Source organism: Penicillium crustosum, assembly GCF_028827405.1.
Source record: "Penicillium crustosum strain IBT 35664 chromosome Unknown utg000001l_segment0_segment0, whole genome shotgun sequence".
NCBI lineage: Eukaryota > Fungi > Ascomycota > Eurotiomycetes > Eurotiales > Aspergillaceae > Penicillium > Penicillium crustosum.
Genome location: NW_026623122.1, coordinates 1,792,859 through 1,814,159, shown reverse-complemented (window position 1 = coordinate 1,814,159; position 21,301 = coordinate 1,792,859). Strand labels below are relative to the sequence as shown.

The 21,301-nt window shown below is 49.5% G+C and overlaps 7 protein-coding genes across 7 annotated transcripts; 4 read left to right on the top strand and 3 right to left on the bottom strand.

Annotated features, from left to right (window-relative positions):
• Nucleotides 1-3,340: 3,340 nt before the first annotated feature.
• Nucleotides 3,341-5,032, top strand: N7487_000691 (uncharacterized protein; the record flags this gene model as incomplete). The annotated part of the gene is made up of 5 exons (XM_056868439.1): nucleotides 3,341-3,428; nucleotides 3,481-3,537; nucleotides 3,710-3,814; nucleotides 3,871-4,089; nucleotides 4,278-5,032. The coding sequence occupies 5 exons, from the start codon at nucleotides 3,341-3,343 to the stop codon at nucleotides 5,030-5,032; spliced, it is 1,224 nt and encodes a 407-aa protein (XP_056733223.1).
• A 1,280-nt stretch (nucleotides 5,033-6,312) lies between these two features.
• On the bottom strand, nucleotides 6,313-7,709 carry N7487_000690 (DUF914 domain membrane protein; the record flags this gene model as incomplete). The annotated part of the gene is made up of 3 exons (XM_056868438.1): nucleotides 6,313-7,175; nucleotides 7,235-7,425; nucleotides 7,486-7,709. 3 exons carry the CDS (start codon nucleotides 7,707-7,709, stop codon nucleotides 6,313-6,315), a joined length of 1,278 nt encoding a protein of 425 aa, XP_056733222.1.
• Nucleotides 7,710-9,000: 1,291 nt separating this feature from the next.
• N7487_000689 (SMEK family protein) lies at nucleotides 9,001-12,130 on the top strand (the record flags this gene model as incomplete). Its single annotated transcript, XM_056868437.1, has 9 exons — nucleotides 9,001-9,114; nucleotides 9,221-9,317; nucleotides 9,389-9,470; nucleotides 9,520-9,569; nucleotides 9,620-9,946; nucleotides 10,011-10,814; nucleotides 10,870-11,037; nucleotides 11,091-11,527; nucleotides 11,579-12,130. The coding sequence occupies 9 exons, from the start codon at nucleotides 9,001-9,003 to the stop codon at nucleotides 12,128-12,130; spliced, it is 2,631 nt and encodes an 876-aa protein (XP_056733221.1).
• Nucleotides 12,131-12,973: 843 nt separating this feature from the next.
• Nucleotides 12,974-14,183, top strand: N7487_000688 (bifunctional triacylglycerol lipase/ester hydrolase; the record flags this gene model as incomplete). Its single annotated transcript, XM_056868436.1, has 4 exons — nucleotides 12,974-13,495; nucleotides 13,569-13,753; nucleotides 13,833-14,071; nucleotides 14,125-14,183. The coding sequence occupies 4 exons, from the start codon at nucleotides 12,974-12,976 to the stop codon at nucleotides 14,181-14,183; spliced, it is 1,005 nt and encodes a 334-aa protein (XP_056733220.1).
• Nucleotides 14,184-14,414: 231 nt separating this feature from the next.
• Nucleotides 14,415-15,398, bottom strand: N7487_000687 (Dcp1 family protein; the record flags this gene model as incomplete). Its single annotated transcript, XM_056868435.1, has 1 exon — nucleotides 14,415-15,398. The coding sequence occupies one exon, from the start codon at nucleotides 15,396-15,398 to the stop codon at nucleotides 14,415-14,417; it is 984 nt and encodes a 327-aa protein (XP_056733219.1).
• A 559-nt stretch (nucleotides 15,399-15,957) lies between these two features.
• N7487_000686 (phosphatase family protein) lies at nucleotides 15,958-19,176 on the top strand (the record flags this gene model as incomplete). The annotated part of the gene is made up of 1 exon (XM_056868434.1): nucleotides 15,958-19,176. One exon carries the CDS (start codon nucleotides 15,958-15,960, stop codon nucleotides 19,174-19,176), a length of 3,219 nt encoding a protein of 1,072 aa, XP_056733218.1.
• Nucleotides 19,177-19,568: 392 nt separating this feature from the next.
• On the bottom strand, nucleotides 19,569-21,013 carry N7487_000685 (uncharacterized protein; the record flags this gene model as incomplete). Its single annotated transcript, XM_056868433.1, has 2 exons — nucleotides 19,569-20,613; nucleotides 20,682-21,013. 2 exons carry the CDS (start codon nucleotides 21,011-21,013, stop codon nucleotides 19,569-19,571), a joined length of 1,377 nt encoding a protein of 458 aa, XP_056733217.1.
• Nucleotides 21,014-21,301: the final 288 nt, after the last annotated feature.

Here is a 21,301-nt window from a genome sequence, read left to right as displayed (position 1 = left end):
TGGATCAAAGAAAAGAGACAAAAAAGGACCTAAGTACTGGATGAACCATACAGTTTGTCGGTTTCAGTGAGTTTGTAGGAACCAGCCTGGGTTTCCGATTGTTGAGGAAAAGGAAGCGTAGTCAGAGAGGGGAATTTGAGAAGTTGTGAAGATGATCGAAGCCCTGGAGGTCAGCCCCTGTCGGCGGTAAAGAGACACTTGCCGACCGTTCCCCTCTTGAAGAACTCCAATCTTCCCAACGTCAACGATTTTATGTATATAAGTCGAAGAGCAATCGGACGAATACACCCAGAATAAGTATTTGGGAGGTTCAAAGAGATGCGTTGAGTGGGAAATTAACGTTCCAACGCCGTTAGATGTAGTAGCCCACGGAGTGAGACAGACTATTGGGGAATAGCTCTCTACCCTCATTTCTAAGTGCAACAATTAGGGGCTGACTTCTGTCCTTTGTCTCATATATGATCTCTCGCTTATCCCTTTCTCATTACTCTTTATTCCTTTTTTTCTCACTGGCCCTAGAAACCTGAAATTCTGAAGCCAGAACGCCAAAATGCTGCCAGAGTTGCCCGCAGTATCACCGAGCTATGCATTCATGCAGGTACCATGACGACAGACTATCGATAACAGACCTAGGGAGTCTTGACCGTTGAACCCCTTCGGCTACTGGCTATAGAATGAACATATCAATTCCTAAGAAAAGCCTTATATGATCCATACGTTGCATTCCCCTTTTGCCTCCTGATCGTCGTTCTTCACTTCTCCCCGCGATCAGCACGGTCCTTGCACGTGTTGCTCACTAGTATAACCTAATCCATGTCATTGGCCTGAGGCATACATATGATATAGATCTGCTGTCTCTCCTTTCAAAGAATCTAGGAGAAATCCATTCTGTTGACGATAAATCCCCCGGTAACTCGAGCACACTCATACTATGTTTTACTTCTTTGTTTCAAACATGGACCACCATTGGACCCATGCTTCGAAATCCCAATAGTGGCTTCTCGGATCCGATGAGGCTTGAGAGAATGAACCTTGGGAGATAATGACCATTGGACTAGTTGTCTCTAGGGTTAACTGAGGTGTCAGTGGTGAGCTGGTAGCCTTTGTTTATTAGGGCCTTGGTCGCTACATCGGGAATATGGGGCTTGTTTTGGCGTGTTTCTTTGTAAACGAGTACAACATAGATAAGTAAACAAACACTCGGTACTTTTTATTAGTTAGTAAAGACTACGTTGAATAGTTATCAAGACGGCTATGGCTTGTCACTTACAACATGGCCTTGCCCCCGTACAATCAAGCATCAGACTAGTATGAGTAAGACCAAATTCGGCCAAGTACAGTCCCATGTATGACGAGTGGGGAGTTATTACGCTCCCAGGGTAACGCGGAGGCATGCTTGAGCGTATCGTGCCAGTGGCACATTTCCGGAGGGTTTGAGGGGAAATGTTGGTACTGTACGGAGTATCTTTCCGCTAGATCGACATAGACCGGCAGCAGGGCAAAGTTTGGGGGTGCTGATGATGGAGTGAACTCTGGAAACAAAACCCCTCTACTCTATATATCTGAGTACCTCGGTGCCTCCCATATCCAGTCATGGAGTTGATTCAGTTCGATCACACCTATCGAAATAGTAGTCTCATGTACATGCGGGGGAGGCCTTGGGCTGCTGACTAGCCTATCGAGCCGGGTGAGTACATACTGCATATTGCAGTGGCCAATCCAGTTCAGAGGGGCGCGGACCTTGCGGAAGAATATAAAATGATGGCCGACGGACGTTGCCCCACCTCTCCTGAATTGACCGAGTTGGTCAAAGCACCGTTGAAAGTGTATTCTGGAAGCAGCAATGGTACTATTGCATTGCGTCTACTTCCACATGAGGGTATACTTCCAAGTCTACTTGCTAATGCGACTTTTACAGGGGCTTGCTGGAACCTGATGTATACCAGGCTATGTTGTATGTTTTGAGCAGGCTACAGCGGGCTATATATACTTATTGCATGCGTTTGTACCGACCACTATACATGGAGCTGCAGATCACATTCCAGATGCGACTAGAGTGTTCACTTGTCTTGCAGCCTCCGATGGCGTCCACAGGCAGCCTCTTGGCAAGCTGACTGCATAGTACAGAGCCTTTGCAGTTTCCCAGGTTGGCATCATCATACGTTGACCTCGGGGAATCCCTTGCTTAGATCGGGTTATATTGTGAAGTATATCTTAGAATTCAGATCATAGAGACCTGGAATGTTTGAATATTGTACGAAGTACCGAAATCGAGTATACGGAAGTACTAGGGTATACAACATCAGGGCAACACAATGTCAATGTCCGCCGTTTTGAGTGGGGAACCCAGTTTCCAAGATTTGAACATTAGATGTAAAGTATAATACACTCGGGATAGTAGCATCCAGTATAAAAGTGGTACGAGGTATAGAGACAATAATAGTTGAATAATAAGTAATCGTAACTATCAGACACGAGGGAAGCTCGACGCTTAGACACACACCCCCGTGTCCCCGTCCAATCTCCGGTGACCGGCCCCATCAGTGACGAATAGAAGCCCTTGGGTTGCCGGGAATTGCCGCGTACTTGGGATCTTCGAGGTACAGGAAAAGAGAGAATTGGTATTAAACGAAAGCATTGAATGACAAATAGGTTGATTTTAGATGTTTAGTAGAATGAGAGATTTGGGTATATATATAGTCCATGCAATATAAACCCCAAAACACGACTAATAGAGAAGAAGCTAGGTTAAGTATTTTAATAATATCAATATTATGTGTTGTCCTACTTTAAAAAAGAAAAAAAAAGAAAAAGAATCTCCTTTTTTTCTCGTATACTCTATGTACTATTTTACTCTTTTACATTACAATTTATGAAAACCCCCCTCTCTCCATAAGGTAATACACACCCACATCCCACCCCCCCCATAGGACCCTCTCTCTCCTTTTCTTCTCTTCATCCTTCCAATCTTTGGACTTTTTCTGCCTCGTTGACTCGTGGTAGAAAGAAATACTCGGAGGCCTTTTCCCCGTAAGTGCCTTGATTATATTGTTTCTTCCAATTGGATGGAAAAAAAATTCTATACCCCATATACCCCATTGAAAAACAGTTGAAAGACCGCGGAAAATACACCCTGGGGGTTTACCGAGACCAAGATAATTTTTTTTTGTGATTCTCAAATTTCGATACTTTCTTTTGATGTGTTGAAAGAAGATCTGGAGAACCGTTCAAAAAGTGTGTGTTGTGGATCGACGCTCACATTTTTTTTCTCGACAGATCGCCTCTGACCGGATCATCTCCCCCCTGAACCGTCGCACTTTCGGTCCTTTTGATCTCGACAATGTCTTCGTACTACGAACCTCAGGGCTGGCAAGCACCCGCTGCGCGCCAGGTCTCTTGGGAGCAGCCGGCGCCTCCCTCCCGGTCAGGTATGGGATCACACGCCGAGCATCCGGAACAAAAACTAACATTGACAAACAGGATCGAGTTCGGTCTCCCAACGCGATGATACCCCGGCCTTTTCCTCCCAATTTGACGGTACGGACACACTTCTGCTTGGATCTCTACAATTGCTTCTCCGAAAACCGAATCGCATAATGCTTGGAGGAAAAGTTGATGATTTTGAAGCGAGGCGGTTGTGGAGATGACATGGGCATACTTTTGCTGGAAACCTTTTGGGACGAGTGCTGATCTCTTTTTTTTTCTCCAGAGGTTGATCGTGCGATCGACAATCTCGTCAAGAGCGGGAAGCTGTGGAATGCTCCTCGGCGGGATTCGATGCCCATGATGATGGGCCGGCCCTACCCCGACTACGGTATGTTGCGGGCACGGATGGCACCCAGAACGCGTTTCTGACTTGTCTCTTGACAGACCCTCGTATGGGTGGTGGCCCTCAGCGACACCATTCGATCAGCGAGTTCGATGGCAACCGCATGCCCCCGTCTGGCAATGCCCAAGGTTTCTATGCCTCCCAGCGATACCAGGGTCGTCCCAACGAGGTGGAACAGATGATGCAGGCGAAGCGTCGGATGGCAGCACAGCGTGAGAGGGAACTCCGCAACTATCACCAGGAGCAACAGTACAACCGAAGTACGTGGTAGCGTCTGTCTTCTTCTTTTTGAGCCTCGTTATATTCCCCCGTCGGCTTTTTTTTTCCCGTTTTCTTTTTTTTCACTTCCTTGCATCTATGTATCCGTCGGCCCGTGTAATATATTTGGTTTGGCTTCTTCGTTTTTCTTTGAACACAGGGTTTTAATACTTTTCTTCTTCCTTTCAAGGCCTCCTCGCCGAGATGTCTGCATCCAAATCCGACCGCTCCACCAGCCCAGCTGCCGTGAGCGAGGACAGCCGTCGCGAACTCCTCGCCCGCCAGCACCGCGCCCTGTACGGCAACGAAAGCCCAGCCTTCTTCCCACCCGGTGCCTTCTCCGATGATAACCCACGCCCAGATAGCCAAGCGGGCGGTGGTACCCCATCGTCCGGTGTCCGTGGATCCTCCCCGCGAGGCATGGACCCATTCGGCCTGACCCAGGCAAGCACGACTAGCGCCGATGCCGCGGGCCTGCAGTCGCCCTCGCGCGCCAACAGCACCTCCTCGCCTAGCTCCGCCATCAACGCCGGCTTCGGCGCCGAGCAGCCCGTAACCTCGACCTCGTCGCCCGGAGCTGACTCGCCCTCGTCCCGCCAGGCTCCTTCCAAGCCCGTCGCTGGTGCTGTCGGTTCCGTCGGTCCTATTGGTTCCAGGCCTGCCCCTGGTCAGACCTCTGCGCCTCCTGCCAATCCGGCCTTGAACAAGCGCTCCATCACCCCTCTCCCTTCCCCGCTTGGGCTCGGCTTCACTCCTGCTGAGCCCAATGCTGGCCCCGCCACTGAGCGCACCTCCTCTGCCGGACCTACCCCACCTGTAACCTCTGCAGCTGGTGCCCCCGGCGCTAAGGACCAGGCTGGCGGTGTTGGCCTCGGCTGGAGCAACGGCAGTGGTGTCTGGAGCTCTAAGAGCGGGCTCGGCGTGCAAGCTTCCGTTTGGGGTTAAAACGCCTCAACCCTGGATTTATGGTTTTTTTTTTATGGCATTACTCCAAGTTGGCGCTTGCATTTTGGACTTGGGGTTGAGCTGGCTTACTATATATACTAGGCGGGGGAAACAGGACGGGGTTTACTGGGAGTTGGAAATATACCCCCCAAATTGGTGTTGGATCTGTCTGCATGATCCGATACCTTCTCTGCCTTCCTCCGTTAAGTGTCGGGTTCAGCAGTGTTGTTTTTGTTTTTGTTTTTTTTGCTATTCCGGTGCCCGTGCGAATATGGTCGGAAATATGGCGCTTTATCTGTGATGCTCGTGGGCTATGTATGGGCTGTCTCATTTTTCTCGGTGTTTTTCATGTCGGATGCACAGGTCTTCTTTTATCTTTCTTTTATTTTCATCTTTTGGGGGTGGTGATACGGGAAACTTGCACATTGTGACTTTTTATTTAATTTTGGATGCCTGTTTTTACAACATATCTCCATATGGAGATGGGGAGGCGAACAGAGGCTCAAAACGGATGTTTCTTGGATTTGGATATTTTTTTTTCTACCCCCTTTTTCCTTCGCCTTTTCTTTTGGGTGAGTGAAATTTGACTATAATGCAGTCGATATAAGGGTTACTGGAGTCTGTTTACTTCCAAGGTTGTATTTTGATCGGATACTGGATTTGCTATGGACTTCATAAGAGAAGGGAACCCTGGAATGTTGTGTCATTATATACGTATCGATTCCTCATTTGCCCGGGTCCTGCAAAGGCACTAGTAGGTACTATAACGTGTCTCTGGCTTCGTAACAATGTAATTATCCCTTCTATCTAGTGCTTCTCGCCTTACAATGTGGTAGTCTTATTTGTGTTGGGCTTTGATTCCGCTTTGGCGAGATATGCTACGCGCCTACGCCGATATAAGATTACCTTTCCATTCCTCCTGAGGAGTACGCTGACGAGATACCTAGATATTCAGAACAGGCGATGAACCGCATATTGATTTATTCTCGGGTAAATTTTGGTAGCTAAATCTTAAGATATAAGTAGTAATTGTCTGAAAATAATTAAGCATTAATTGAAAGCGCGCAAACAAAACCGTCTTTTTCTTTCCCAGTCCAGCATCGAAACCACCCGGGTACTTATCAGCAGCAGGGGTAGCGCTAACACAGAATTGGCGGGCATCTAACGCAGCACACAATAAAATCAGAAAGATCCTCTTATATGTGCGGTCACATCCATAATCCCCCAAAGACATGCAAAAATAAGAAGAAAGCAATGAGGACATCCACACAGGCGAACAATCAGACAGAGCTGTTGTTCACCGTGGTAGTGTGGCCAGGGATGTGCTCGGCGGTTTGATCATTATATTCCACATCAGCAGGGATGGTATGCACGATCTTCTTCTTCGCAGTGAAAAGACCAACAACACCACGCTCCTGGTTAGTCCCAAGCCAGGGCTTGCGGGCTTCACTCAAGACCTTCTGGGCAAGGAAGTAGATGAGTTGACCGACAATGATCAGAACAAAGGCAATGGGGTACATCCAGTGGATGTGATAATGGAAAACCTTGACGCCAATGATCACACCCCAGAAGTTCATGGTGAGCATGGAGACGTTGAAGAAAGCCGCCGACGAAAGACGGAACAACAGCGGGGCGAGACAGTAGAACAGAGTCAGGCACAAGGTGTAACCGGTGAGATATCCACCGACCTTTCCGTTCCAGTGTGCTTCGTGGAAGGAGGTCCGGTCGAAGATACCAGCCTGCACGCCGTTGATTATCATTCCGAAGAATGACATTTGGCCTAGCACCTCGTACACGGGTCGAGTGCTGACGAAGTACTCCTCTCCCGTGTTGGTGAGACCGTAGAAGGACGCGCCTAGTAGCGCGAACAGGTCACCCTTCAGCTGGTTTCCTTGTGAGACATCTCCGCCGTTTGTGCCAGTGATGTGGTCCGAGGCGATGAGGACGCCCATGCCGCCGATACAGATCACAATACCTGCTATCTGGGTGATGTGGTAGCGCACGCGCAGGAAAAGGAATGAGAGAACGACGACCACGACGATGGCCCAGAAGTTGATCAGTTGCGCGCTTAGCATGGTTGTGTATTTGTATGCCAGCACAATGAAGTAGTTTCCCTGCACATCACAGAAAGCAAGGATGATGTCTGCGGCGGTTAGTCGGGGTTCTATATCGAATATGCGGGAGGGGAAATTGTTGACATACATTTCCAGCCGTCACGGTATACCAGTTGGAGCCAGCCCTTGAGGCCGTAACGGTACATCGTATAAGGAGTGAAAATGACGTTGAGTAGAACATAATTTAGGAAGGTTTGGAACGCAGGGATTGCCCACTGTTCCTCGCCGAGTAGTGTTGTGAAGGTACCCGTCGAGGTATTGGCAATAGCGAGGATTTGACTGCGAGCAATTGGGTCAGGGGTTGAGGTTTGACTTGTAGTTTTTCAAGGTGCTACTTACCCTAGGACCAGGGTAATATAGAATTCTTTAGTCTTGAAATAGCCAAAGAACCCTTTCTTCTGGTCGACCAGGTCCGCAGGTTGCACAGGGTGCTCGGAGGCTTCCACCTGGGAACTCGAACGCTGTGCACCCGTCTGGGAATCCTTAGCCAGCGAAGACGACGCAGAAATATCATGGTCTACACCAGATGCCTGGACGGTGATTTGATCCTTCGACTCGGACATGGTGAACTGATGCAAGCTCAGAAAGCGGGGTTGTGTTTGAATTATGCAGGTGGCAACCCAGTTGCAGAATTAAACAATATGGCAATAAAAAGGGAGCTTTATGAAAATGAAACGAGCGCAAAACTCCCTAAGTCGCTCGCGTATCGATATACCGTTTGGCGATGAATCTGAAGAAGAAGCAAAAATCTCAAAATGACCCAAACGACTAAGAGAAAAAGCGTCTGGAACCTTTCCTAATCGGGCCATGTTCGATAAGAACTTTCCACGCCGTTAAACACAGCCAATCAGCAAGGAGAGAGTGGGGGCGGTGAGGGTCTGTGCTGCGGACAGGGCCGTCCATCTGGTCTTTTATGTCAGCAGCTGGGAAGTAAGGCGGTCGGTACTTGGTGGCTACTTCATGAGAGAGGCTAAATGTCAGCTTAACAGGAAGTACCTCCTGTGTACCCCTCTCTGTAGCTTGTAAAACTATGTGGAGATCCATGCGTTGAACTTGACCTTGCAGAGAATATTTATAGATTTATAGATTTATGGATGAATCTTAAATTATATTACAGGATTTATGTTGTGCACGAGTCAGACTCAGGCTCCAGGGCTCCAGGGCTGTTATAAATACTTTATGACATATTGCCTGATGCCATTCCGAAACCCCTGAGAAAGAGAACAGTTGAAGAAAGAATTCCCCAGCTCCGCCGATCACAGAAGAACACCAGAAGGACGTAGATAAAGTAGTCTAGGTTTGAGCATAAGCTGCATTCCTAGTGATATCGCATATTTCTGCCTTGTGTGCACAATATACTAGGTACATATGTACCGACATAGGTAGTACCGGGTGCCTATAGTTATCTTGAGGTACCTTAGGTAGAGATGATAGAGATGATATAGGGATGAACAGGGATTATAGGGAATTCTAGAAGATTTGAAAGTTCTTACTTTCTCTTCATATATCTTTTAAAGAAGCTTTTTGTTAAACCCTCAATGACTTTTTTAAGGGGAAACAAATAAAAGTCTAGAAAACCCCCCAAGTACCTGCCGAGGCCGTCAGGTGGACCTACCAGGACTGTTCCCGATCGTCATCCCCTCCGCAGACTCTTTCATCATTGGGATCTCCACCTCCATTCCCTCTTTGCGTCCCTTTCAAACCATTTCCAAACAGACCCCTACACAATCTTCCGATAACCTTCTTTAAAGTTCATTCCTTTCCCCCCCCACCGCCCTTTGGCTCTCCTCTCGCGCCGGTGCACTTTTATCAGGCCCGGAGTGACGAGACGCCTTTCCCTGTTCCTGCCGGACCATGGCGCTGGAAGTACAGCCGCCCGACGGTCGCAAACGAGTGAAGGTTTATGAACTAAAAGATAATGATTGGTTTGACCGAGGAACCGGCTTCTGCACCGGTCAGATCTTAGGAGTGAGTTGTCGCGTGTTGTGCGCGCACTGGGGGTCGTGCGATGTTTCATCGCGCGCAATCCCGAGCGCATCACCATCATCATCAGTCACTGATAGCTTTGAACTAGGAGGAGCCTCGCATATTTGTCGAATCCGAAGACCTACCCAATCGCGTCCTACTTGAAACGCGGATCACCAAGGATGATGGCTACCAGAAACAACAGGGTACCTATCCCGCTATTCTCGTCTCATCGTTATTTAGTGTTCTTTTTTACTAACCGTATCGCGCGACTCAGAGACTTTGATTGTTTGGACGGAGCAGAATGGCACAGATATGGCGCTGAGCTTCCAAGAGGCGGAAGGTTGTGCGGTCATTTGGTGAGGAATCAACAAAAATCTTTGCGCGCATAGGCTAACCCCATCAAAGGGACTTTGTCAATGCCGTCCAACAACATCTCCTAAGTCTCACTTCAGCTGGTAAGCTTTGCCGCGTATTTGGAAGCTGGCAGCTCTAATTGTTTCCCTAGATGACGCCTTGTCCGATGACCTCGATAGCTACCAGTCCATCGTATTACCGGCCCCCGAACTCGGAAACCTCCCCGAAATCGAACAGATTGTGCGAGCGGCGAGCATGACACAGGGCGGTCGCGATGCGCTATCCAAATACATCATTCGCGACGAGTACATCGCCAAATTGGTCCCACTAGTGACAGTGGCTGAGGATCTTGAGAGCTTGATCGATTTACATCGGTTGTGCAACATCATGAAATCTCTCATTTTGCTCAACGACAACACCATCATCGAAACCGTCGTCGCCGACCATGTCATCCTCGGAGTGGTCGGGGCTCTGGAATGTATGCTCTACCCGGCTTCACCCTGATCCCAAGCCCAAGATGCAATTGATACTGACGAAAATAGATGACCCTGAATTCCCCACACATAAAGCAAACCACCGACAATACCTCGCAGACAAATCGCGATATAAGGAAGTCGTCCCGATTAAAGACCCGATCATTCGCCGCAAGATTCGGAGTACATGGAGGCTGCAATATCTAAAAGATGTGGTGCTGGCTCGGATTTTGGACGACCCGACATTTTCGGTGCTCAATTCTCTCATATTCTTCAATCAAATGGAGATTGTGAATCATATCCAAGCAAATGGGCCCTTCCTCCGAGACCTCTTTCACGTTTTCGACCCTCGAAATCCGGACCAGAGACGCAAGGATGACGCCGTGCAGTTTCTTCACCAGTGTGCTGGCATCGCGAAGAACTTGCAGGCGCCGTCGCGGGCCCAATTATTCGCCAATTTTATTAGCCATGGCTTGTTTGCCGTGATAGCGTTTGCCGTTAAGCACTTGAATCCAGCTATGCGCACGACTGGCATTGATATCCTAGTGGCTCTTTTGGATCACGATCCAGTCATGATGCGAGGTTATATGCTCAAGGCTGTCAACGAGAAAAAGACACCACTCACAGACACCTTGATTGACCTTCTTCATGTGGAGACCGACCTCGGCGTCAAAAACCAACTTGCCGATGCTATCAAGGTTCTCCTGGATCCTCAGATTCCTATGCAGGACCCGCTTGGTCGGGCTGGACCCGATTACTTCAAAGTTCGCAACAACAACAACATTCTATCCGACGCATTTGTCCAGCAACATTTTGATGAGTCCTCAAAACGGCTTTTCCAACCGCTTAAACAGCTTGCAAACCGCACAGCCCGTAAGTTGCGTGATCCTTTGTTTTTGGTTAAGACTTTGCTAACTCTTGAGTCTAGTTAATGATTTGACATTCCAAGAGGTCACCCTCTACTCGCATCTTGTTGATATCCTCACCTTCTTCGTCCGCCAACATCTCTTCCGCACACGTAACTCTATCCAAAGTGAATCTCTCGCGCCTCGCGTTGCACAGCTTCTGCGGGTACCCCAGAAACACCTCAAACTCGGTGAGTGTGTAGCCTTTTTTTTACCCAGAAGCCATAGCTAATGCCGAAGATAGTCGCCCTCAAATTCTTCCGCACCTTGATTAGCCTCCAAGATACCTTCTACCAAGCTCTCATGACACACAATAACACCTTTGAGTTGATTCTCGACATCGTCTACGAGACAATGCCTCGCGACAACCTGCTCAACTCGGCCTGTCTTGAACTTTTTGAGTTTATCAAGCGGGAAAACATCAAGCCTTTTATCCTTCATGTGGTCGAAAAATATCGCGAGAAGCTCGAGAACATCATCTATGTTGATACCTTCCAGAGTCTGATTCTTCGATATGACCAAATGCAGGGATACGGAGCCGAGGCCGACGCGACATTATTCAGCCAGGATGACAGCAATGCTCCGCGGAGAATTCCCCTCGGTAGCCAGCGCTGGCAGGGCGCAAGAGAGATGGACCCCGCGGAAGAGGATTATTTCAACACGTCTGACGACGAAGATGAGGTAGGTACCTTCTGGATTGACAGTGTTTAAGCAAACGACTGACCAAATAAGATCAAGTGGACACAAGACCGTGTGGCCACCACGGATGAACCTCCAAGCGAGTCCGCCTCTGCGGTCGTCAAACCATTGGTTGACTACCCAGATGACGAGGACGAGGAGGACATCATGGACACCAAGCCCGAAGGGGCAGAACAACAGCCAGTGGCCAGTCCAACGGAGACTTCCGCCGAGGTTCCTGCATCGCCACTCACCCAGAACCCCCCGGAGCGACTCGCAGAGAAACGTCGCCGCGAGGAAGAAGACGATGACGAGCTTAGCAAGCTTACCGCGGGACCAAAACGAAGAAGTTCAACTAGCGGAAATTCTGGCGCCTTTATCATGAATCGAAAAAAGAGCCAGGCTGCCACCTCACTGGGAGACAAGAATGCCTCACCAGGTGTATTAAACAGGGTCACCAGTGCCGCGCCTAAGAGAATCGCCATCAACATTGGATCAACGGCCAAACCATCCATTTCAGAAACCAATACAACTCGCACAGAGGTGACGAGCGAGAGTTATGAGAAGGAGAATCACGACGACAGTCAGGGTAACGAGGGTGGATGAATATACCTCACAAGCCAGGCGTTTTGTTGATTTAAGTGTCCTTTTCCATGACCTAGATACCAGGCTTGGTTATGGGATTTCCCGTATTTCATCTCTTGCTGTTCCTTGGGCGATGCTCTTTCTTCTTGTTCAATTTCTTTTCAAGGTTGCTCCTTATTTGTTTCCCTCTTGGTTTTATGAGGTTTTGTCTTCTCTGGCCTGAACTAGCGTCTAGTTGAATGTTGATGTACATGGCATGGCGTCTGGGCAATGCATTGGATCTAGCCTTCCGGTGTCTGTTCTTTTTATTCTCCTGGTCGGGTTTAGATACCGACTATTGGAGGAGCCCTGCATCCGCGGATGGAGTCGTTTCAATATATCCTGTTATCTTCATGGTGTTCTTTACCTGTTGGAGTTATTAGTGCCGTAGGTACGGCGTGCACAGTATCTGCCCTGCCACCTATCAAAATACCTATAGATTCCGGTTATATCTCTCTGTGGTTCCTTTTTTTCCTTTTGGCTTTCTTTATAAACATCTCATATAGTTTTTGGATGGTCGAGGGGCTAACACGGCTGGGTGGTTCTGGGTGTAGAGTCCTTGGATCCACCAGCCAAATCTGACTTCACCTCCCTATCAATCTCAGGCGATTCATTCAACCACTCCAGAATAATCATATACGCCAAAAAATACATACCAACAGGGTACAATTCGTGTAATTATATTCCGTCAAATGTCTTATCTCCGCCTTGACAACCACTAACCAAGTCCAGGCCACCCAACAAGCCCGTAGCCATCTATACCCTGGATGAAATCTACACGACAGAGCCCTACAGCAGATCTAATGATACAAGCCAAATGAAAAAATGGCGTCTGAAATTACACCGAACACCTTTCTCACCACCACAGGTTCTCCATCAGACCAGAAGACAACAATCTTCTTTATCTCCGGCAACCCGGGTCTGATCGGCTACTACCACCCGTTCCTCTCTCTACTCGCAAAGCATCTAGATGAGCCAAAAGAGGAATATCTAACAAGCTTACCATCATTTCAAATCTACGGCTGTTCTCTGAGCGGCTTTGAAATTGATGAGCTTCACTCCTCACCCTCACCGAACAATGCTGTCGATCTCGACCTGGAAGGTCAGATATGCTTTGCCCAGGGGAAGCTCGCTACCCTGATGGGAGATGAATCCAACGGTAACGGCAAAGGAACTAGACAAAAAGTCATCCTAATCGGACACTCTGTTGGCGCATACATCGCCATGGAAATCCTAAGACGACACCGGGAAACAAGCCCCGAAAGCACCTTCGATATCGTTGGCGGAGCAATGCTCTTCCCGACTGTCAAGGATATCGCCGCGTCGCCTTCAGGACAGAAATTGACGGTACATACTATAATCCTCTAACCAGATGCCGTTTTTCTTTGGTTTCGCGGCTAATCTCGCCTCGGGTGTGCAGACTCTACTTTCGATCATTCCCCGTCTTGCTGTCGTGGTTAGTTTCTTCGCCCGACTACTTACATTCCTGCTCCCGGCATCGCTTCTTCGATCTGTGGTCCGGCTCGTCATGGGTGATCCACCTGTTCATGCTTTGGATGCTACGTGTGCTTTTTTGAAGAGTCGGGGTGGAGTACGGCAAGCTTTGTATGTGTACTATTCTTTTTTTTTTTTTTTTTTTTGTCTGTACTTTGGGTTTAGCTAATTACTTTTGCTTGGTGGATAGACATATGGCTGCCGATGAAATGCGGACTATCACTTCGGACAAATGGAGTGATGATGTTTGGGGCGCTGCGTCAGCGCGTGAGCCTATCGCCAAACTGTTTTTCTATTTTGGTCGTAATGATCACTGGGTAGCTGATCAGACGAGGGATGAGATTGTTGCGGTGCGCGGGCAGAAGGGAGGACGGGCTGGGCCGACTATGGTTGTTTGTGAAGAGGGGTTGCCGCATGCCTTTTGTTTGAGTGAGTGGCTTTTTATCGACTTCCACTACGATAGCGTTGCTGACAGTACGTAGAACACAGTGAAGTGATGGCGCGAAAGGTTGCAGGGATGGTTGGGCAGATTGTGGCCTGAGAGAGAGACGCTATGGGGTTTACAATGGATAGAAATAGACAGGAACTACATAAAGATAATGAATTTCGCCATTGGCGCAGATTGTAACGGGTATCTCAAGAGACGTTACGCCACGCCCATTCCCATCCGAATGACAAAAAGCCCGAAGCTATTCAAATATGCCGGAATAAATCATAAAGCTAGACGCCATGTACAAATGATTGAGGTTCAAAGGAACCATTTAGCACTCCTCTAGTGCCCCTGCCCATTGCCTTGCTGAGCTAGTCCTGCTCTCCGGAATAGATCTCCTAACACATCAGATTGCGGCTGCGGCGGGGGAGTGGGAGATGACATCTGATGAGGCATCATGTGTTGATAGTTAGGCTGCTGCGGGAATGGCTGCAGATGCTGCTGCTCGGGGGCTAGATGGTGTGCGCGCACACTCCAAGCGTCATCCTGGGCGCGCTGTTGACCAAACAGATCCTTCAGAGAAATTTGGCGTCCCATAGGCACACTAGCCTGTATTTCCTCCATCGGGGCAGCCTTTGTAGAAGCCGCCACTGCTGCGACATGCAAGCTGGTCTGGCGCATAGCCTCGAGACGCTCGCGAGCTAGCTTCATGCTCTCTCCCGCGTGGGTGGCGCACTCGAGGATCATCTGGGCGTTTATAGTACGACTCTCCGCGGTGGAGTTTGGCGGTGGCTCTGAGTAGATCCAGAGACCGTAGATGCGCACGTTGTTCGTGCCGTTCTGGTTGTTGGGCACATTCTGCGGGTGCAAGGGGTCGGCGATGCCATTTTGTCCAGCTTCGCCTTCAGCGCTTTCTTCGGCTTTGAGAATCACATATTCTTCTGTGATTTCGACATTCTCGCCGTCGGTGAGGGGGAGATCGAAGTTATTCAGCCCACGGCGGTTTAGCACGAAGGCAGTGTAACGCTCTTCGCCTAGGTCACCCTGTGTTTCCTGGCACACGAACAGGGTTCCTTCAACTCCGTTCTTTTCCCATTGTTTTGTGGTGGGGCTGAAGATGTAGACTACTGCGTAAGGGGCGAGTGAGAGGATAGAGGTCACTGAGGGCTTGTGGCGGCGGATAACGGAGAGGTTGAGCTCCTCATTCGAGCGGGGCGGGGGTGCAGGTTGTTGCTGCATGTCGGAATAGTATGGAGCGTCAGATTCATAATCAGTGAGGTTGACAGAATTGTGATTATTCTGTCTCCGAGGTTTGCGTGAAGTCATGTTTTTCTGTGGGAGCTCTTGGAAAGTGTGAAAGAGGGAAGGAGCTGGGGCATATCGTCATGGCAGCTCCGCCTTCGCGCTTATCCGGCTGCTCTCTACTTTCTACTTTCTACTTTCTACTTTCTACTTTCTACTCTCTACTCTCTACTCTCTACTTTTGAACCTAAAGCAGGATATTCAGGTACTGGCATATCTTTGACTCCTTTCAGATTGGACTCAAAACATATTGCCTGTTCCCTATATCATACGTGATGACGATACGACCTTTCTCAACCTTGGTGGGATGAACCTCTGTGATGAATTGACCAAGCAAGCCATTGTCGCATTATACAACCGATGCCCTCAATTCTGTCTATTTATCCTATGATAATCGTTGTCCCCAATCGTTTCTACTGCGACAACCCTCACAACCTATTTTGCCTTGTCGGAATTGGGAACCGCCCAAGCGCACACTCATATACGTTACCTAGTTACCTCTACCCCACCGAATCTCGAACAATAATCAAGCGAGGCAAATGATCTTTCTTTTTTGCTGATTTCATCATATAATTCATACACCATGAGCACCAAATCTCCATCATCGTCCGGGTCAGGGCACAAGGGCCATGAGTCGGAATACGCGGAAGAGATTAAGAACCCAGGACTCGACGTTTTGTCACTTTCGCGTGCGGTCCGAGCAAGAAAAGACGAGTACACGCGCCGGCGATCTATCCGAGTCAAGGTTGGCACGTGGAATGTAGCCGGCATCTCCGGCACCGAGAAAGACATTGGGAAGTGGTTTGTTAAAGGAGATGGGGTCTGCCCGAAGTTCTCTGGGACAAACTACGCACGAGAGCCAGAATTACAATCGCACAGCAAGCATGACCAGCAGAAATCGGACGGCGACAAAAAAGGAACGTTTCACTACAGCCCTGAAGAGATAGACCTGTACGTCTTGGGTTTGCAGGAAGTTGTCGATATCTCTTCCCCAACGGAAGCGCTCCGGCCGTATGTCGATCCGGCACCATCCAAGCGGTGGAAGGAAGCAGTCGAAAAGGCGCTACCGGAAGGATATCAGCTAGTCTCTGAAGTCCAGCTGGTCGGCTTGTTGCTTCTGATATATGCGTCTCCCGCCATTGGAGAGAGTATTTCTTCTATCAGTAGTACCTCTGTCGGCACGGGGCTGATGGGATACATGGGAAACAAGGGTGGCGTGGCAACGCGCCTTGTCCTGGGCGAAACGACCCGTTTGGTCTTTATCAACTGTCATCTCGCGGCAGGGTCCGACAAAGGCAGCCTAGAGCGGCGCAACTGGGACTCTTCTCAGATTGTCCAGCGTGCTAGATTTGACGCGGTTTGGTCCGAGGGTGAACCATCGGGCGATTCGGGCGAAGCAATTGGAGATGAAGATTTCACTTTTTGGTTTGGTGACCTCAACTACCGCCTCGACGATATCCCCAGTGATGACGTGCGCCAGGTCCTCTCTCGGCATACTGCCAATGAGTATGACAAAGAGCGCCAAGAGAAGCAGTCGTCAAGCCATTATGGGAACCCCAAGGCCGATTCTGATGACAAGTCGCATGAGTCGCCTTCTTCTTCTTCTCCCTCCGAGGAAGAGGAGATAGAACCAGTTACCGAACCTGTCACTGACGAGGAGATTGATCCTCATAATGACCCGGCGTCTCTTCAAACAACAATTTCCTCACTCCTCCCGCATGATCAACTCGGACTCCAACAGAGAAAAGGAGCAGCTTTCCACAAGGGTTGGCGGGAAGGTCACATCAGTTTCTTGCCGACGTACAAATACGATATCGGGAGTGTGGCCATGTTTGATTCGAGCGAGAAGCAACGGGGTCCTAGCTGGTGTGATCGGATTCTGTTCCGTACTCACCGGGACAAGCTGAGACATGAGAAGCTCGACCAGGAAGCGGAGGAGGCCCGAAAGAGGGACGAGGAGATGAAGGCAAGCGGGATAGACAAGGCTGTTGCCGATGATAACGTCTTGTTTGAATATGACCCTGACGCAGATGGTGTAGCCAGCGAGGAGTACATATCAGATGAGGATCAAGGCGCTGATGATGATGCAGTCACAGTTGCATCGCTCGATTCATCCCATGATCCAATTCGCTTAGACCATTATGTGTCACACCAAGGCATTCTTTCGTCGGACCACAAGCCTCTGGATGCTGTGTTTACCTTAAGCTTTGATGCGGTCAATCGCGAACTTAAAACAAAGGTTCATCAAGAAGTGGCCCGTGAATTGGATAAGGCTGAGAACGAAGCCCGGCCGGATCTCACGATTGTGGTGGATAAACATGGTGACCAAAAGCACACAGACAAAGATCCCGACACCGTTGATTTCGGCGAGATTGCCTTCGATGTGCCAGCTCATCGGTCCCTAACTATTGCGAACACCAGCGGCACCGCAGCCACTTTTTCATTTGCGGAGCGACCCAACGCCGACGAGAAGAACATTGCACATCCACCCTCATGGCTTGTTATAAACGTCTGCAAGTCTGCGGACATTGCCCGTGACCCTGGCCAAGCGACGGATGCTTCGTCTGAGACTCACACTCTACTCCCTGGGGAAGTAGCGAATGTTGATGTCACAGCTTACGTTCGCAACATCGAGCATGTCCGATTGCTTAATATTGGAAAGGTCAAACTCGAAGACATCATGGTCCTTCATGTCGATGGGGGTCGCGACCACTTTATCTCCATTCACGGTCGTTGGCTACCCACTTGCTTCGGTTGCAGTATCGACGAATTGACTCGCATGCCAGAAGCGGGTGCTCGAAGTTTGGCTGAATCTGATACCCCTCACCCATCCAGCTCAGATAGTTCCGCGGGAATCCGCTTGTCAGCACCCCGCGAGCTTTTCCGACTGACTGAGGCGGTTTCCGAGCTGACAGAGCGCGCGGTCGCAGAATGGAGCATGACAAATGGTGAATCTGAGGAGCATAAAGCCCCATGGACAACGGATCTCTCCGGGGGAGCATGGCCCTTTCAGCCTGATACATGGACTCTGAAGGACCCAGAGGAGCGTGCTGCGCTGCAAATTGTCGTGCGTGAAGCCCTCGATACCAACAGGTCCCTGACCTCAATATTTGCTCCTGAGTTATCCTCTCTTCATCGATTGGAGGTCCTATCTGAAACCCTCCTCATTTTCCTCAGCGCGCTCCAAGATGGCATCGTCACTGCGAAAGTATGGCAAGACATGGAGGAGCAGATAATCGTACGAGAGAAAAGTAAATCCCCTCCTCGAAACTGGGAAGAAACCCAGGCCTGGGTGCTTGAGCATCTAGCCTACTCGCCGGCGCACAGCGTATCATTTACGTTTGTCACTTTTATGCTCGCCCGCATCGCCAATGAAGTGGCTCCAGTATCGTCCGGTACATCGTTGCTCCCATTATCCAAGCAAGGAAAGCACATTGTCGCCAAAGAGCCGGCAGATAAGCAGGCTGGAACTGCAAGCCAGGATCAAGCTCAATCTCCTACTCCAGCTTCCGCTACTGCCTTCATAACCAGCGGCAGTTTCCTCCGCAAGAACCGCACCACGAGCATATCTGCTGGCACCAGCCCTGAGCCCACCAGTCAGAACGATTCTATAGCACGCCGACAAGCAGTTGAGACTGCTCTAGCATCTATATTTTCACTCGTGCTTATTTCTGCCTCGGCCCCGCTGCCGCCTAAGGAGAAAGAGCGTCGTATATCTGAAGAGCGGAGACGATCAATCATTGAACCATTCTTAAAGATGGTTGCAGTGGATGATCGAGGTCCATCTGGGGGTCGGTATTAATTTTCTTCTAATACAGTCGGGAGGCTTTAGGGGTGTGACCCTTTGTCTCGCGGTCCGGCACCGATGCATGTTTCAACTCCTATAGACTTGACCTTTGAAGTGGTTCCGTTACATCACGTTGTCTTGATGTGTATAATGCTGTACAAATGCCATATCTTCACCTTTCTCTCGCCTATAAATTTAATTATACAGGCTGAGTACCCTTATATTTGAACTGAAGTTGAGATTCTCATCCTACAGTATATGATAGATCATGCCCCGGAAGTGCTCAAGCCCATACACAAACGCCAATATATCCGTAGACCGATCCTTCGGCCATTCCCCAATGCCTGATGCGCACTAAATATCTTCAGTCAACAATAAATCAGAAAAAAATTTCCATGCATATATCATCACACCCCATCCCCATTCCTCACCCCAGACCGCCGCTGCGGTGCCAACCCACCACCCTGCCGATACAAACCCGAAGATCCCGTCCTTTCAGGTCCAGGTCCAGGTCCAGCCCCAGCCTTCCCCTTCGACCCAGACTTGGGTTTCGATCTCTGCTGCGGCGCAACCTTCCGCCCCGGAAGCATACGCATCGCAGTATCCCAACACCTCGCAACCGCACGTCCAGGCAAACTACCAAGCGACAGCGCGATCTGAGCAGGGACAACAACGCACGCGCAAGCCCAGTCTAGCAGGACGAGCGCATAGTTCGGACGTCGGGATTCCGCCGACCGCTTCGCAGCAGCAGCCAGGGCAATCGCGTCGCCGGCCTGCGTCTCCAGACGCACGAAGCGCTGATCAGTCTGCAGTGAGAAGAGGGCGGATCGTTTCTCGTAGCGCCGAACGGCGCGATTAAGGGCTTCGATATCGGGCTGGATAGCTTTGCGGGTTTCGAGGGCTGCGCTGGCGACGAGGGATAGGGATGTCTCGGGTTGTTTTTGTTCTTGTTCTTTTGGTGAGAGGGGGTAGGAGTCTTTATCTGTTGGTTGGGCTGCGAGACGGGCGCTTGCTGTCTCTGCGACGTGGGCTTCGAGCTCCTCGAGGCGCTTTGTTAGGTCTTGTAGGGTTGTTGGGGTGACGATTGGGTCTGTTGAAGATGACACGATGCGTTGGAGGTGTAGGGTTCGTTTTTGGATTAGTCTTAGAAGGTGGGCGACTGGCCGGACTTCGGAGGCTAGGAGGAAGATTGTTAAGTTGTAGTTTGATACTAGGCCCTCGGAGGGTCGGGAGAGACTGGAGCGGATGGCGTGTAGGAGACATGTGCCGACTATAGGGAATATGAAGCAGGCAGCTAGAGCGGCGAGTTCGTGGATTTGGAGCTCGGATATGGCTATTGCTGCTTCTTTGTGTTGGGGTTCGTGGTCGTCGTCGAGCTCGAATTGGGGATCGTCGCGCGCGGGGAATCCACTTTCTTCTCGACGGATGGCTTGCGCTGAGCGGTACCAATCCCTTTTATATAATTAACATTAGTACTGTTGTTTTGGGTGAATTATAAGAGGATCGTGGGGGAGATATACCAAGGCAATCGGACAGACCAATTGAGAAATATAGCGGCCAAGACTAGTAATGTGACGTCGGTGACGAAGGAACTACCTTCTTGGAAGAAGATTCCCGCAATTGCGGGTAGTAGGGCCAGCCCGAGGGGTGCAGAATGCCAATGCGATTCTTCAGCTGGAATTGCGTCATTGCCTTTTACTACACGAGGTAGAAACAAGTCGTCGGTCGATGAGCGGATGGAGTTACGGGCCTCTGAGAGCGAGTCTGAAAGGGTCGAGTTCCGTCGCTGACTCTCCTCGAAGGTGCGGGCGCGACGTGTGTTCAAAGGGCGCTGAATGGGCGAATCAGGCATGTTGATTTTGTAGGTTGGAAAAGAAATGTGTTTTGTCCCTTGGAGAGTATGGGGTAAATTGCCAAGAATCGGGATGATGCAATGGGCCCAAACTGGTTCGCAGATCCCAAAATGGTAATTGTGCACGGTACTAACACTTTACCATATGATACCATATGATCTTCAATAATAATTATATTAACCAAAATAACTATGTAGGTTTGAATGTTGATAATTGCCTCACATTTGCACCTTTTCATTAGATTCTATATTTTGTGGTTATACTAGAGCCGTGGTTGACTGACTTTA